Source organism: Pinus tabuliformis, chromosome 8 (assembly GCF_031772625.1).
Source record: "Pinus tabuliformis cultivar Carrire ecotype Pingquan chromosome 8, CPIR1, whole genome shotgun sequence".
NCBI lineage: Eukaryota > Viridiplantae > Streptophyta > Pinopsida > Pinales > Pinaceae > Pinus > Pinus tabuliformis.
Genome location: NC_142294.1, coordinates 1,900,875,838 through 1,900,893,463, shown reverse-complemented (window position 1 = coordinate 1,900,893,463; position 17,626 = coordinate 1,900,875,838). Strand labels below are relative to the sequence as shown.

The window sequence follows — 17,626 nt, the reverse complement described above, 5'->3', positions numbered from 1 at the left end:
GTGTGGTTAATCAGGTACTCAACACTCACTTTGAATGTGTTATTAATCATCTGAATGTGTGGATGCATGAATGTGCTTTGAATGTGTGGTTAATCAAATATGAATCGTTTACATGAATGTGTGGTTAATCAAGAACTCAACACTCACTTTGAATGTGTGGTTAATCATTTGAATGTGTGATTAATGAAATATAAATCGTTTGTATTTTGGTAGTGAATGTTAATGATTGGAGTTACATGTAGTTGAAGTTATTAAAAAGTGAAAAGATTTTCTATTGCTTATCTTATAACTATTTAAACTAGAAGTAACTGTTCACATAGTTGAAATTTGGAGGAGATTCTTTCATTTAGGTTAATGAAATGAAACTCTGAACAATTTATTTTGATTTAGGTTACTAATGGTCAAAAAATTATTTTGAGCTTATAATTGCTCACCTATATGATGCATTCATTTGGAGTTAATTATACCATTTAGATTTATTGTGACCAAAATCTAATGTGAGTGTCAAATATGTAGGATGGAGAAAGTAGACGTTATGTGTATTCGCAACAGAGCCAAAATTCTGGGAACTGTAATTTGTGTGGGTGGAGCAATGGCTATGAGTTTCCTTCAAGGTCCTACTCTAGCCCAACTCTGGCCTCTGTGGGGACAATCAACATCAGTTTCCAACACTAATACAGTACACCTAGTGGAAACCATTCTACACGAGGGAGATTCAGGCAACCAGATTAGAGGTGTATTTACCTTATCTCAGCATTGATAATGTTATCCACTATCATGATATTGCAGGTCTCCCTACCACCTTTCATATTAAATTGATACCCAATTATAACCCTTTTCTGTATTTAGAAGTTTCAAAGCTCCCCACCCAATCAAATGTATGATTATAATTTCATGTGCAGGTTGAGACATTGAAGAAGTTTCCAGCCACACTATCCCTTACATCAATTACTGCCATTCTAGGCTCCATCCAAACTACTCTCCTAATAGCCATTCTTGACAGGGGCATCATTCCAACATCATGGATACTAGATAGGGCTAATATTTTGACTGTGTTCACTGCAGTAAGTCTACATACATGAATGATGTTCTTCCTCAATTTTCCCAGCCATGAACAACTTAAATTTTTGTTAGGTGGTTAAGCTAATTTGTGGAAGATTAATTCAATTTGGCAGGGAATCATATTCAATGCAATGGCATTTCCATTACAGTTATGGTGTTTGCAGAAACGAGGGCCGGTATTCGTTACAGTATTCAACCCAGTGTCTACCGTGTGCTCAGCAATTTTATCATCTATAGTTCTGGGAGACACACTGCGTCTGGGAAGGTGGGTGGTTTGTTATATTCTCAAATATTCAATTCGGTGGTTTTTTATATACTCCAATATTCAATTTGTGTTAGAGTGGTTCAGGTAAAATTAAACCTGATTAGATAAAGTTATTAGTTGTTCTTGGGCTAATGAGAATCTATGGTTTTGTCCATGGTATTCATATGGAGTATAGTATATTCTTAAGTCTTCAATTTCTATTAGAGTGGTTCAAGTAAATTTGATTAGGTAAAGTCATCAGCTATTTTGGGGTTCATGAGAACCCATAATTTTGTCTATGGTATTCATGTGGAATATAGCCTGTTTAAAAACAAAAAGACTCCATAAGTGAAAGAAATTAACATGGAGGCTTTTGGCTTTTAAATAGGTTATATTCCACAGGAATATCATGGGCCAAACCACAGGTTGGAGCCAGAAAACTACTTATAACTCGACTAAATCAAGTTTACCAGAACTACCCTAACAATTTACATTAAATTTATTATTTCTTCTCTCATTTTGCCTACAAATTTACAAAATTAATTAACTGAAATGCTTGATTTTCCTACACTAGAACAGTTTGATGGGTGTGATTCTTATATTCATTGGTCTCTACCTTTTTCTGTGGGGCAAAAGCCAAGACGATGCTACCCAGATCAAAATATCTTCTGACGAAGAAGCAGATATAACCATCACAGCAGAAGGAGAAGAAAATCAGCACCCACCTCCTGCTTCTGAAGTAGTGGATTTGAAAACACCTTTACTACAGTAACATTCTTGACATTTTGTTGAAAAATTGCAATGTTTGTAATAAACACTTAGTCAGTTCGAACAAAGATGGAAACGCTCCCAACAAAAAGGGCTACCTAACATCAGAAGTTCCAAATTGCTCAGGCACACAATAGTACTAGTTAAATCTTTGATGTTTGTACGGAACGAATTTAACTTTTTCAAAGACGGTTGACTTCCAACCTGGGAAGGCAATAACTCCATTTGGAGGCAACCTGATAGATCTAAACATTCAAGAGTGGTGATATCTCCAAGTGTGGAAAGAGTAAAATTCAAACAATCACTCAAATGTAGATGTCTAAGTTGCAATAGATTTCCCTGAAAGCTTGGAAGCATTTCCAGACATTTACACCTAGAAAGATTGATGTATTGAATATTTTTTAAATTTTCGAAGGAACTTGGAAGCATCTTCAAACTTTTGCACAATGTCAAATTCATGGTCTGGAGATTTCTCAGATTTTGAAACAAATCTGGAAGCATCTTCAAACTTCCGCACAGTGTGAGATTGATATGTTGGAGATTTGTTAGATTCCCAAAGGAATTTGGAATCATCTCCAAATTGCTGCACTTAGAAATATTGGCGTGTTGGAGATTTACCAAATTCCCAAAGGAATTTGGGAGCATTTTCAAACTTCCACAGTCTGTCAGATTGATGTGTTGAGGATTTGTTAGATTACTAAAAGAATCAGGAAGCATTTCCAAACTACTGCACTTGGACAGATGGAAGTATTCGAGTTTTTTTAGATTCCCAAATAAAATTGGAAGAAGCTGCAATTTCGGGCACCCTATGAGGGTTAGATATCTCAAGGAGCTCAAATAACAAAATTCTTCTGATAGCATTGCTACATCTGCGTATGTCAACAATCGCGGACAATTCAGTACAATCTTTTCTAGGTGCTTCAACGACCTTAGTGACTTTGGAAACTCGGAAAATGGAGCTTCAATATTTAATTCCCGTAAGTGGAGAGGTGCCTGCAATGTTAAGTACATTTCGATTATATAAGAAATTGAAAAGATAGGAGAATTATTGCTCTGCAAATTGCTGCATCCATATGTACGTACCTCAAATCGAGATTGCCACAATCTTTTCAATTCCCAACCGAACACTTTTAAAACTCTTAAATCGCACAATGGAATCCAAGAAGGTAGTGATGAGTAGATCAACACATTCCAATGAAGCCATATGAGTTTTGGTGACCACACCGAAGTCAAGATGCTTTCAAAGTTGCCTTCAACTTCAAGAAGTTGCAATTTCCTGATTCCGCAGACCTCTTGATTGTAACTTGTATTCAAGGGCAATTCTAATTCTGAATGGAACACTTCCTAATCTTCATCCTCCCCAATAAAGGTGTACCAAGGAGCCATCGCAAATCCGCGCACTTCTGTTATCACTTGTTTGTGGTTTGAAAACAATAAACTATTATTAACATAATGTGTGGCAGATTGTTTTGAATAAAAAATACCGAAAGTTCTTTAGACATTCAACAATTAGGATGGCTCAAACACTTATAGAGGATGATTGTTGCAAGAACTCATGAAGATGAAGATTCTTTATCGATCGCCAAAGCCAACGCGGTAATAATTCTGGACAATCCACAATAGCTCTTCCCAAATCTATGAAGTGATCACGCATTCTTATTCTATTTTCATCATCCAACTCAACAAGACACTTGTCGAGCAGATTTTGAAACCCTACCAAACCATTCCATCCCGAACCCCTCCATATTCTTACCCATGTATCCTTGTCTTTTCCTATCGAAAAATAGGCAATATCTAAAAATATTTGCCGCTACTCATGATTGAGAGAGTCGTAACTAATTTTAAGGCTCCTTTCTATCTATGTAGGTAATGTTTGGTGAAGTCCATTCAGTTGCTCTTCCCAGTAAAGTTTGTCATGTCCACAAACAAGCGACCCAAAAACTTTCAATGATAGAGGCAAACCATGGCATGCCTTTAAAAACCCATCTACAAGATTTTCAAATCTTGGTAGTGGATATGGCTGGAAAAAGGCATGCAAGCAAAACAACTCTTGGGAGTGTGCTATATTGAGGCCTGGTAACTGATAAATTGACGACTCTGCAATTCGTGCACTTCTAAGGATATGCTTGACCCTAAACGTAACCAAAATCAAGCTCTTGGGGTGAAGGACATGCTTAATTGGCAAGAAAGGATCTAATTGATCCACACGACCTACATCATTTAATATTATGAGTGCCTCACAAGCTGAAAGATTCTTTTTAAGTATCTCCACGCCTTCTTCCCACCTCTCAATTTTGATATCTCTATCCTTCAAGTCCTTAATGAGTTTGCTTTATACATTGTTTAGAGACATTTTATTTGCATTTTTCCTCACATCAAATAGAAAGCAGGATCTATCATAATCTGACCTCTTACGATTAAAAAGTTCTTTGGCCAGCATTGTCTTTCCAATTCCACCGATGCCCACAGTCCCCACAACCTTGACCTCCACATGCTCACCATGATGCGGTTGCAGTGTCCCTTAAAAATCTTGTAACTTTTCCACCAAACCAGTTGGATATTTTGCCACATCAAATGGCATTGCAACATTTTTCAACAGGGCTTGCACAACCTTTTCCAATAGCTCCTCTTCGTGCTCCTCCAAGAGTCTCTCTTCGCCCTCGTCCCTGAATATTAATTAAGACAGTAAAGTAAGTAATGACAAAAGCATACTTGAGATGTGATGTAGCTTCAATGCAACAAATTTAGACCTAATATGGATCAAGATAGTGGATATCCTTACCCATTACCCTCCTGCAGTTCAAAGTCACTTATATTCGTGACATGATGAAGGGCGTTTCACCAAGTCTGGATAGTCTGCAAGTTGTACGGCTGCTTCTCTTCGTGGATACGTAGGGCTTTAGCATATGATCCATCTTTATCTTTGCCCATCCACCTGACCTCCGAGGGCTTCACTTTATAGAAGACCGGAAGAATAATAGCTTTGGACTCCACCACGACGACCAGCACATCCAGGCACCACCTGGATTCGGCATAGGTTGCAGATAAAATGGCTATATGGACAGAGGCTACTCAAACAACAGCTTCTATCTGAGATGTAATATTTTGTCCAGCCTGCAGTTCAGGCTTGTCGAGAAAGACTTGCAAGAGGCGACGGTATTTGTAACCACTAGACCAGTGCGCAAACTGTTTCAACAACTAATTTTTTGCAACCATTCTAATCTAATGGCTGAAATCTTTGCAATCGTCTTACATATAATCCTATGGCATATAAAGATGACAGGTAGGCAGAGAGAACTAGTTTTTTGTAACCATTCTAATCTAATGGATGAAATCTTTGCAATCGTCTTACATATAATCCTATGGCATATAAAGATGACAGGTAGGCAGAGAAAGGAGTTTATTTCAGAGGGAAATGCTTTATGGCGTAATTAATTAATCGTCAATGGTAAAGGTGACATACAAGGTGACATACCCATCCTCAGGTTTACCAATACGTCAAACAATATTTTCATATATTATTCAAAGTATAACACACCAATATACATGTTCAAAAATACAAATATCTGCGATTAATTTTACCAGGCTGACCATGACAATTCCCTCCGTCAGACACATTGACCATGACAATTCCCTCCGTCAAACACATTGAGAAAGGTCAAGCTTATTTACCATGCCCGATTGGGCTATATATACCCACTGTTAAATTTATATTAGAAAAATTTACTCCACATTTTTCTTCAACTAAAATTTTATTTCAGAGTGAAAAACTCGGACTCAATCATTTTAATAATGATCCAAAACATATTTATTTTTCCAATTTTACAATATTATTATTAATAGCAATTATTTCATTTTAATAATGATCCAAAACATATTTATTTTTCCAATTTTACAATATTATTATTAATAGCAATTATTTGAGATCAAAAAGTTTGTCTCTTACAAAAAAAGATAATAAAAATTTCCACTTCTTTTACCTACTCAATCATTTTAATAATGATCCAAAACATATTTATTCTTCCAATTTTACAATATTATTATTAATAGCAATTACTTGAGATCCAAAATTTTTTCTCTTACAAAAAAGATAAAAATAAAACTTCCACTTCTTTTACCTACTTTAAATATACTGTTCCAAGATTATCATCTCCATCTTCTTACAATATTATTATTAATAGCAATTATTTGAGATCCAAAATTTTTTCTCTTACAAAAAAGATAAAAAGAAAACTTCCACTTCTTTTACCTACTTTAAATATACTGTTCCAAGATTATCATCTCCATCTTCTTATACAATAAGAACTTCAAACCAATATTCATTGGACCCTAGTTAACCTGGAAAGCAATATTCATCCCTTCTGCCTGAGAAAAGTGTTTAATGCCAAACCAAAAGTTGTAACAGCTGATGAAAAATCCTTTATCTGTGCTATCTGTTTAATAGGCAGTAACCTGACAGATCACCGTCCACGTTCCACCTTGCCATTGTAGAGCGGGGAGTAAATCTGGACGCCCACACGCCTTGATAATGCAGCTGTCTAGTAAGTAGACGACCGCCCAAAGCGTGTCCGTCCAGGGAACCAGTCTGATAATGACACCACACAACCAGCAATTGTTCTCATAAGTCTCTACAAGCGTCCCTAGCTGAGCAGTGCAGAGGGAACGCCATGTGTGAGGCACACGTCCTCCACCAAGCTTAGCAGTGCAGAGGGAACGCCATGTGTGAGGCACACGTCCTCCACCAGGAGCTTGAGTTACAATCTTGTCATAGCATACCTTGAGTTACAATCTTGTCATAGCATACCTTGCAAAGCCGACCCTCTTCGTTCTCACACACAAAAATATATCTCTTATATATAAATTTGACATTTAATTTAATTCTATTATTATTATTATAATATTTATATTTATTATTAATATATTTTTAATAATTTTATAAGTATTAATAAAATTATTATTTTTTTATATTAAAAATATATAATAATTAAAATTATACTATATTCAATTTTGAAACTATAGGTACATTATCCTTGTCATACCTTGAGTTACAATCTTGTCATAGCATACCTTGCAAAGCCGACCCTCTTCGTTCTCACACACAAAAAAATATCTCTTATATAAATTTGACATCTAATTTAATTCTATTATTATTATTATAATATTTATATTTATTATTAATATATTTTTAATAATTTTATAAGTATTAATAAAATTATTATTTTTTTTATATTAAAAATATATAATAATTAAAATTATACTAAGTAAAATTCCAACTAAGTAAAATATTTTCTACTTTGGCAGTTGGCAGTGAGTACTCAAATCTAACCCATTAATAAAAAATTTATTTACATGTACTCATTGCTATAAATTTTATCATTTCCTTATCTTCTTATAGTTATTTCTATCATTGCCTCATACCGGCATTGCTGTATGCAGGTAGTGAGAAACGGGAGATAAAAAAACGTAAGAGCACCGGGCAGTAACAAACGAAGAGAGAGCCAGACTTTCTATTGCTCTGTTCTATAATGCGAGTATGGATTTTGTTTAAAACAGCTAGATATGGGAAGAAGATAAAACTTCAGATAATGGGCTCTTAGTCAATTTATGGTCGAGATTTTTGGGTTTGTAACTATCCATCAATATTCTACTACCGACACGCGGAGCAGTAGTATTCTCTGAGTCTGAAACCTGATTCTTTGGTGCTCGACCAGGTCTTGGCGTGGGTAGTGAAAGTTCCGAAGCACGAGATCTGTTTCAAAACAGGGGAACGCAAACATTGAAAGCATTTTTATATAAAACATTCAGGATCCATCCTTAGAGACGCATAAGAAAATTTATCAAATATGTGAGTTAAAGCAAAAGGATTTAACCCACAGACATCATCAATCACAATAAAACCCAAAATTTTACCTGATGTTATCCTTGATCAGTCTCTGCCTCGCAAGGAATCTCGCAATGGGGGCGTGAGCGCTATGGTAATGGCCCCTGCAAAAGAAACAACACCTTATTACACAACCAGCGCAAAGGCTCCTCCACCAAATTTTAAAAGTTTAACAGCTCTGAAGCTTTCCTTTCATGAGTTTTTCCCTGTGCATTTTTCATTAGTTTCCCCTGAATTTTCACCGAGAAGCTCCTTGGAGTGACCTTAATGATCCCAAGCCGGCCTTCCAGTTATACCTCTAACTACCAATCTATAACTACCTTCAGCGATCCGATGGAGGAAAATACTTTAATCCTCTAACACACAGTATGGACGGCTCCCAAAAGTACACGGTGTCACCTGGGAAAGTTGTTTTCAAAGAACAACGCCTTACGGCGTAAAATGCATTCTCCTCAGACATTTACAGCAATGGAGTATTCGCTCCGCCTTTAAGCAACACAACCATCACCCAAAATGCATTCTCCTCGGACATGTACAGCCTGACTCAGCAAAAGAACATTGTGTGGCAAATGTTTTCGTGCAGAGCAGGGAGCTCAGGGACATGTCCTCCAGATGCAACTGACCCTTCACCTCTTCCTGATCGGGAAGCTGTTTCCGAAAGCTCAACTGCCTTCAGGAGTTGTTGCATTTGGGTTGCAGCTAGATGTGCATAATTTATTGGGGCAACTGCATATCATCAAACACATAAATGATGATCAGATAAGATAAAAATTTGACCGATGGCATTTCCGTTGCAAACTAACAACAATTACAGTTCTTTTGAAGATTAACAATTTACCTGAAGATATTGCCGTTGTACTCTTTTGATACCTGCAACGAAACAAATACATAGTTGAAGAGTCAAAAGACAAAACCTCAATATTATTGGGTTGTAACATCAATTAAAACCATCAAGGATTGTTTCTTACACATAAGATAATACGTGCACCATACTCTGAATATCGTCCACACTGAAACTATTCTCATCTAGTAAAACGTGGTAACGAGTAGGCCGTGAAGTTCCCTACAACAGATAGTCATTCAATAAAATGTTAGGAAATTTCAACTTCCCAGGTTTGCATACCACTAGTAAAGTTATGTTTAATTAATTACAGTATAACCATATCAAAGTATGCTTACCACTGCGCCATTTTGAGGACACAAGTAGAAATCAAAGCGTCTAGGATGACAAATCTGAGTATCTACAATAGTCCCTGCATCCAAAGGGAAAATAATTTACACCTCTTTTCTTTTTGAAAATGCATAGGAGAGCATCAAGTTTTCACATTAAGGTCAATTCTTAGGAGGTTTTGAAGTCATTGGCATTCTGGTCAATGGGTCACAGCATAATTCAGATATGATGATGGATTTTAACAATGTCGTATTTTATCCATATGATAAGATTTATAAAGAATATAACCTGGCTGCACATTGCCTTGACCAGTTGGGAACAACTTTGTGTGGTGATTCTTCTGCGCAACAATCAATGTAACTTTGGGTCTATAACCGTCCTCTATATCATTACAGGCCTAGTGGATCAATAACCATTCACAACTTTAGATTGAATAATGTTAAACACATAACAAACCATATGAGAACTGTCAACCTGAAATTACAAACCGAACGAACTAGGAAATAAGGCTAGGATAACCTTGAGTATAGCTCGCAACTCAACATTCAAGACCTGCTCAAATTGTGTTTCACTAACTCCGTCTCTGCAATATTGAACTCATTAGTGACTCCAAAATATTCAAAATATCAAAAGGTTGGAAAATTAGATCAAAGCATTTCAAACATAGCTAAACATAAATATACATCACATCACAAGGAAACTATAATTAAGGTTAACTTTCAACATTGAAACTTGGGGGTAATTCGTTAATTAATGGTAGTGATCCTTGTTCTGATGTGGATTAAATGAATAAAATCCATATGAACTTTTCTAAACAATTGACAAACCATTTCAACAACCTATGTCCAAGAATTCTGGAATAAGAATATGGAAGTTGACATGTAAGCGTAACAATATTCATTTCCATTAATTTACATTAACAACAAATAAGTTTTACTTAATTGGCCTACCAAATTTGTAAATACAAAATGACAGCATTGCTTGCTGAGTTTCTCACATCATAGCGAAAAGAAGTAAAAACAAATGGCAGCACTAAACGAAATAACCTGAACCTCTTTTGCCTTAGTAAACAGTTTTCGTTTATATAATGCATTAGCTTCAACTCACAAAAATGGGCGACAAAAGCAATATTACATTATGTAGATAAGATAAGATAAGATAATTCATCTAAAGTTAAACTAGCCTATTATCTTTAGTCCACATAGCAACAGATAAAGAAAGAAAGCCCTGCATTTTAATAACTACTACTCACATTGATGCATGCTTTAGTCCACAAAGCAACAGATAAAGAAAGAAAGCCCTGCATTTTAATAACTACTACTCACATTGATGCATGATTTAGTCCACAAAGCAACAGATAAAGAAAGAAAGCCCTGCATTTTAATAACTACTACTCACATTGATGCGTGCTTTAGTCCACAAAGCAACAGATAAAGAAAGAAATCCCTGCATTTTAATAACTACTACTCACATTGATGCATGCTGCCAAAGAGGTCAATCTCCTCACGCTATGCAGTTAAAATTAATAAACAAACAACACAAAAAGAACAAAATATACCTCTCACATTGTCTGTATACCTGAAAATGATCATTTGTTGAGGTTTTCTTTCTACTTCTGGTGGAGGCTTGCAGGTGCTGTGGAAATCTAAAAGTAGCTCTCTGTGTAAAACGCCCATTCCAAGAATAATTGTTGGTATCTCGGATATCTTAGGCATTCTATGCTCATATTCCACAACTAAAGCAGAGTTGAGCCCACCAAGCTGAGACAAAACGATTTGTTCAAAAATTCAATCACATAAGAGCAAGGGACTTGCCTGAAAATGAAAGGGCAGATCTAGCCTGCAGACGCACGCCTGCTATGAAACTCATCCCCTTCGTATACCCCACCTCACTGTCATACATCCCTTCGTATACCCCACGGAGATCAACGGTAGTAAAGTTTTTAATCGTCTAACACTAAATCTAATGGTGAATAACCAAGACAGCGCGGATCACAAGAGAGTTCATTTCAAATGAAAACGCCTTACGGCGTAATTAATTAATTTTAAAAAATAAATTTAATATTTGAAAGTTCAACCCATTTTAATATTTACGTTTTATAAATTTTTGGAATGGCTAACGACACTTTGCAACAAATAGCTGAAAATAATTTCTTAATAAAGATAATAATTATATTAAGGATAATTTAAATTAAGGTTTTAAGAAAGTAAAGTTTATTTATTTTTTAATAAATGAAAGGTTTTTATTATAAAAAATTAAGTATTTATTAAATATGTGTTTTGTGTATTAATATTTATATTATGGGATGTTGTTAAATAGGGATTTTTTTATATGTAGAATTTTTTTGAGTGGTTCTAGGAGGTTGTTAAAAGAAAATTAATTTAATTTCTATTTCTGTGTGAAGTTGAGATATTTTCTCAATTAGTTAAGATTGTGATAAGATGCTTTTTATATATAAACAAAATATTCAAGTATTTACTTATTGCAACTATAGTGATATGAGAACAATCACTATTATAGAAATATTATTTCCTTAATTCTAATGTGATATAAAAACCATTAAAATTGTGTGAGAATTTTTTTAATTTTTTCATGCAAAAATGAAGAATGAAAAATGAAAACTTGAAATATAATAGTTCACATGGTAAGAATAAAAGATAATTAAATTTTATTATTATTAAAATGTGATGGAACATAGGAAAAGTACTTAGATATATTTCTAACCATTATTCATAAACATTCTCATATCTTGCTCAGGAGTTTTGAGAAAATTGAATAGATTAAATTATATGTTATTTATAAGTAAATATTTTATAATTTCAGTATTTTATTTTAGTTTTTCCATGGGTTGGTTTAAGAGTGTGTTAATGGGCTAGTGAATACTTATTATTATAAATTTAAGAATTTTAAGTATAAATTTTGTAGATGGTAGAATAACTATCATCATAGGTCCATTTTAAGTACGGATCTAACATGAATCATGTGGGATCAAATTTTTTTATGTGTAAATTTTTTTTAGAGTGCAAAATACAATGTTCTTTTACTTCTCATTACTTTAACATTATTTTCCTATTTAAAACATAATTTTAATTTTTTATTTTTATTTTAAAGGGCACGACCGACAAACTTACACATCCCCTCATAATGGGATGTAGAATGAGCCTCTTGGCTCAACAAGTGTGATTGTTAGAAGCAATGACCAAAGCAGAAATTATACATTGAAAGTAGAGCTATTGTGTAGTTGATCAAGTATGTAAATAACATCCTCATGTATGGAAAGCATCACGATTCCACTTAAGGTCAAAGGTTACCAATTTTATGGAATGAGGTAACTTAGAGCTTATAAAAAAATAGAGCCATATTATAGTGAAAGTGTATTTTGTGTTGTGGTGGGTCACATGCAAGATAGTCAATTTTCATAGAGCATGATGCAATGATGGTGCTTATTTCAGTCATAGAAAAGTTTATAAAACACTAACATACAACTAAGGAAGGGACAATGTACAATGTCTTATTATATGTGTTTTGACTAAATTGTTGGTAAAAAGAGTGTAAGGGAAGTGCTTAAAGTGGGGTCAAAGCTCTGTAACTCTTAGGAGTGATGTATGATGAGAAGTAACATTTAATCAGATAACCTCATATTGTAATGATTCATCCATATTGAATTAGGCACACCAAAAATTATATATTAGAGACAACAAAAATGGAGATAACGAATATATGCATGATTTCAAGGAATACAACAAATCAACAAATCAAAATATGATGACACTATGGTATTTGGGGTAGGGTTTAACATTTACATAATTTAATGCAGTAAACCATATATAATCACACATATGTATAGTTTGGTTATGGTTCAACATTTGACAATGTTTATGTCTCATTATGTAAATGTTTGATGTTCATTGTTGAGTTTCGTTGAGGGGAAGGTTGTTCACCACTATAAGGAGTTGTTAACATTGTTTAGTGAGCCATTTTTGGACGTAGACTCTATGGTCATTTTGAAAAAAGTGTGTCAAAATCAAATCATGTAAGATTTAAGGAATAGATTTCAATAGAGAGCAAGGTTCTCCAATTGCAATAGTTAAGTTTTTGGAAATTGTTTACACATTTAGAAAGAGTTTATCAAGAAGATAGACTGTATAGATGAAGGAATATTATTATTATATAAGTAGTCACAATAGTTCTTTTATATGGAATTTAAAACTTTATACTAATTATATGCCATACAAATAGTAAATCATACTAGAAAAAAAATTGTAATATAAAATCATTTTCAAAATCTTATAATAAACTAGAAAGTAATAAAAATCTCAAAAAAATTAAATATTAAAGAAAGATATAAAAATAAATACATACTCATTTTTTATTAATATTTAGTTATATAAGGAAATATTAACAAGAGCAACACTCTCCAAGCCTGAGGCTAGGGTTTTAGCCTGACGTATTGTCAATGTTCTGAATCAACAATGACCTTTTCCTCTAAAAACGTCGCCACTATCACTATCTTCGAATGGCCAGACAGATCACGCCATGAATGGGGCCTCCTAGAGGGGGTGGAATAGGCCCCTCCTTCAAACTGATCCTCACAGGAGTGAACAAGTCATCCTTCGCCGCATCATCTTCATCAGGGACCCGCATCGAGAAAACACCAGAAGCCCGGGCATTCAGTGCTAAATGGTAGGCACGGATGAAGGGGTGTTGCCTCCCGAAGGTAGATAAAAACCCAAGGTGACCATCCCCAGTAATTGGATTGAGAAATATCACCAGTTTATGCAAGACCATGCTGTCATTTGTAAATTCATGGGCATCTAGCCCAGGGAAGAAGATATCCTAAGATGGATCCAAGAAAAATGGCAGCTGAAAGTCCCCTTCGACCCTCTCTTAGGTCCAAGGGTTTTTTCACAATAATATTTGAAGACCTAGAGGATCAGAAGCGAAACTTGGAAAATGGCCCTTATTTCATAAACAATGCGGGGCTATTCATGAGACATTGATAACCTTGCTACAACCTTAACAAGGAGCATTTTCTGGTGGCCCTCATCTGGGTTCTTCTATATTCTCTCCCAGAAGATTTCTAGGAAACAAATATCTTGGAACTAAAAGGAAATTCCATTACAGATATTGTCCAAATCTCGGAGGCCATCCACTGAAGAAGATTCTCATCATATGCTCGCATCTCTATGTACATGAATATATCTCAACCTCTCCCAAAATCAGTGGACATCAAGTACCAGGATGAAATCGGGTCACAACCATTAGACTACGAGTATGTGTCATTCAAATGTCGATTATGCCATGAGTATGGCCACTTCTTCAGGGATTGTCCTCAACAGAACCAACCTCCGTTTGTGCCTGCAGCCTCAGATGGATTCCAGGAAGTGCAGCGTCGGCACCCCCTCCAAATAAAGCCTCCTCCACCCACAGGCTAGACTAAGGCCTCAAACGCGTCGTCTAGTTGGGCAGGGGAATCCACCATTGCTATATTCAGTCATTCGCCGATCAATCCCCACTTTTCCCCTCAGATCCCTCACGAAAATCAATTCCCTTTTGGTTGATGCCTCAGATACGGAGATGATAGAAACCCTAGCACCATAGTCCTCAGCCTGTTCTGCAATGGAGATTGAGCGGGAGGTGGAGAGTCAAAAAGGAAAGCAGCAGAGCAAGCTTAAGACCCTAGAAGGCCAAGCCAATAACAAAGAGATCCTGCAAGCCCTGGCTCTAGTGCGTCAGGAACTGGATCATGAAGCGAAATTAAACCAACTAAACTCTGATGGGTGTGTCACAGTTTCTTACCTCCACAGCTGGGAAAAAGATGGATTGACCGAGATTCCTTAGGATCAGCTGGAACAATTCCATCAGATTTTCAAGGAATGGGAACAACGACAAGCGTCGATGGACAAACAAAAACCTTGGCTCTAGTACCATGGGATGAAATCTCCCCATCCACACGTTCTGATCAAATCCAAGGCCCAAGAAAAAGGGGAAGAAGACTAATGAGGGAGGTGATCCAGGAAGCAAGGGAAATCCTAGTTAATTCAAGACAGACAAATGTATTGACGTAGTATTATCAACACTCCACCCCCTCTCCCCATCAATGAAAGTACTCTCATGGAATATTCGTGGCCTCGACTCCAAAGGAAAGATGAGGTACCAGAAGGAAAGAATTCATAAAAAGAAGTCTGATATCCTCATTATTCAGGAAACCAAGGTGACACAGGAGCAATTCAAAGAAATAGTAGGCAAAAATTGGCCATTGGCAGAGTGTATGGCCTTGGATGCCTACGACACCACGGGAATACTTTGGTATCCTAGGTTCATCGCCTTTGTTAAATGGATGTCCAATCCCTACTGCCTTACAGGGAAATTTGAATAAATAGGAAATCTAGAAAATGTCTTGCTAACAAGGGTATATGGTCCTACCATGTCAGGGTTAAAACCAGACTTTCCACTAGGACTATGACATTTGAAGGAAATTGTGGGTATGGAAAACTAGATTCTAGCGGGAGACTTTATACTCATCAAGGATCTCAGTGAGAAGAAGGGGGGTATCAGTCGCCTAGACCAGAACTCAATGGCATTCCAGGAAATGATTCAAGAGTTGGGAACAAAGGATGTGAAATTCTGGAACGAAACTTTTACTTGGAAGAATAAATGAGGAGGTAAATTCCAAATAGCCTAAAAAATGGATCTCTTTCTCCTTTTTGACAACATTTTATTGCAGGATCTGTTCTTTTAAGATGAGATCCTCCAGTGTATGGGATCTGATCACTTACCTATATACCTTGATATCGACTTACAAATGCCCCCTCGGAACAGGCCATTTAGCTTTGAATCCTTTTAGCTTGACAGATCATACCTCTTACCCAAAATGGAATATTGGTGGGGTGCCTCAAGGGTAAGAGGGAAAATCCCAATGGAAAATTTCCAATTAAAACTCAAATAGCTCAAAGGAAAAGTCAAAGTCTGGAACAAGACAGACTTTGGGAACATCCACGGGGAGAAGCCCTATCTAGAGGAAGCCATGTGATCCCTCCAATAGCAAATAATATTGGAAGGTAGGATAAAGGACCACATAGCTCAAGCGGGGGAAATCCTCAATGCTTTAGAACAGAGGAGGAAGAAAGAGGAGATTTTGTGGAAAAAAAATTGAGAGTGAAATGGCTACGAGAAGGGGAATGCAATACAAAATTATTCCACCAAACTATGATCAAGCATAGGCACTTTAATCACATCTTCTCCCTTAAGAACCAGGAGGGGTGTCGCTTGGTGCACCATGAGGATATTACAAAAGAACTAATATTACACTTCCAGACCCTTTTCACAGAACCAGAAGTAGACAGACAAGAAGCAATTCAGCAAATTCAACAGCACATTCCCTCCCTCATCTCGAAAGACCAAAATGAAGCCCATATGCTAGAAATATCCCTCGAAGAAGTCGAGAAGGTGGTCAAGGCCCTCCTATCAAACAAGGCTCTAGGCCCGAATGGGTTCACAATTAGTCCTTTAAAGTGGGATGGAAATTCTTAGGGAACAAAATCCTGGAGATTTTGGAATACTCCTGTCGATACCAGTGGTTATGGGCAGGCCTGAATGCCACATTTCTTGCCGCCATCCCTAAGAAGGGTGAAGCCCTAGATTCGGACAGGTTTCACCCGATTTCTCTCTGTAGCACCATCTAAAAGATTCTTTCGAGGATCCTAGTTATAAGACTCAAACTCTTGCTTAAGACTATCATAGGATCGAAGAAAACGAGCTTTGTGGAAGGCAGGAAAATATTGGATGGAATCATGGTGGCTCATGAGGTAGTCCATACCTTATCATCAACATGAACTCTAGGTATGCTCATAAAGCTAGATCTCTCTAAATCAAATGATAGATTAAATTGGGAATTTTTATCGATCCTTGTTACGTTTGGCTTCTCCCCGGCATGGATCAGATGGGTCATGGCACTAATAACAACACCGTTCTTCTCAGTCTTAGTGAATGGGGCACCCTCCTGACCCTTTTGAGGATCGTGAGGGCTTCAGCAAGGGGATCCTTTATCCCCTTTCCTCTTCATCATTGTTGTGGAAGGCCTGTGCCACCTAATTAAAGTTGAAGTTGTCTCTGAGAACCTTATGGGCCTTAAGATATCCCATGGAACCCCACCGAAAACTCATCAACAATTTGTAGATGAAACATTCTGTATGGGAAGTCATCACTAAGAGAGGTGAAGAAAAACAATGTGATTTTGGAGACGTTCCAACAGGCTTGAGGCACTTAGATAAATGGAGAAAATTCAGATGTATTCTTATTCAGTACTCACCCGAGTCCAAAACCACCTGGCTAGAACCATGGGATTCAGAGTGGGAGAGCTTCCCAACACTTATATAGGGGTCCCTCTAGTATCAAATTCCCTCAAGCTTACAATCTAGAAAGAGGTGATGTCTCGTATCAATAAGAAACTATCTAGATGGACATTCATGGCCCTTAATTCAATAGGGAAACTGGTCTT

The 17,626-nt window shown here is 36.4% G+C and overlaps 2 protein-coding genes across 2 annotated transcripts; one reads left to right on the top strand and one right to left on the bottom strand.

The window, feature by feature from the left end:
• Positions 1–517: 517 nt before the first annotated feature.
• Positions 518–2,078, top strand: LOC149244009 (WAT1-related protein At2g39510-like). The gene is made up of 4 exons (XM_089371375.1): positions 518–679; positions 903–1,064; positions 1,176–1,327; positions 1,943–2,078. The coding sequence occupies exons 1-4, from the start codon at positions 518–520 to the stop codon at positions 2,076–2,078; spliced, it is 612 nt and encodes a 203-aa protein (XP_089227501.1).
• Positions 2,079–8,499: 6,421 nt separating this feature from the next.
• Positions 8,500–13,914, bottom strand: LOC149244008 (protein argonaute 9-like). Its single transcript, XM_089371374.1, has 8 exons — positions 13,660–13,914; positions 10,705–10,886; positions 9,646–9,709; positions 9,415–9,523; positions 9,135–9,208; positions 8,924–9,018; positions 8,794–8,825; positions 8,500–8,681 (listed from the first exon to the last, which is right to left on the bottom strand). The coding sequence occupies exons 1-8, from the start codon at positions 13,912–13,914 to the stop codon at positions 8,500–8,502; spliced, it is 993 nt and encodes a 330-aa protein (XP_089227500.1).
• Between the last annotated feature and the right edge of the window lie 3,712 nt (positions 13,915–17,626).

Coding starts and splice junctions, on each gene's coding strand:
- LOC149244009 (XM_089371375.1), top strand. CDS start 518: ATGGAGAAAGTAGACGTTATGTGTATTCGCAACAGAGCCAAAATTCTG. Junction 680..902: donor CAGTTTCCAACACTAATACA/GTACACCTAGTG, acceptor TTTCATGTGCAG/GTTGAGACATTGAAGAAGTT. Junction 1,065..1,175: donor TTTTGACTGTGTTCACTGCA/GTAAGTCTACAT, acceptor TCAATTTGGCAG/GGAATCATATTCAATGCAAT.
- LOC149244008 (XM_089371374.1), bottom strand. CDS start 13,914: ATGGTCTTGCATAAACTGGTGATATTTCTCAATCCAATTACTGGGGAT. Junction 9,209..9,414: donor TCAAGGCAATGTGCAGCCAG/GTTATATTCTTT, acceptor CTTTGGATGCAG/GGACTATTGTAGATACTCAG. Junction 9,019..9,134: donor GTCCTCAAAATGGCGCAGTG/GTAAGCATACTT, acceptor TATCTGTTGTAG/GGAACTTCACGGCCTACTCG.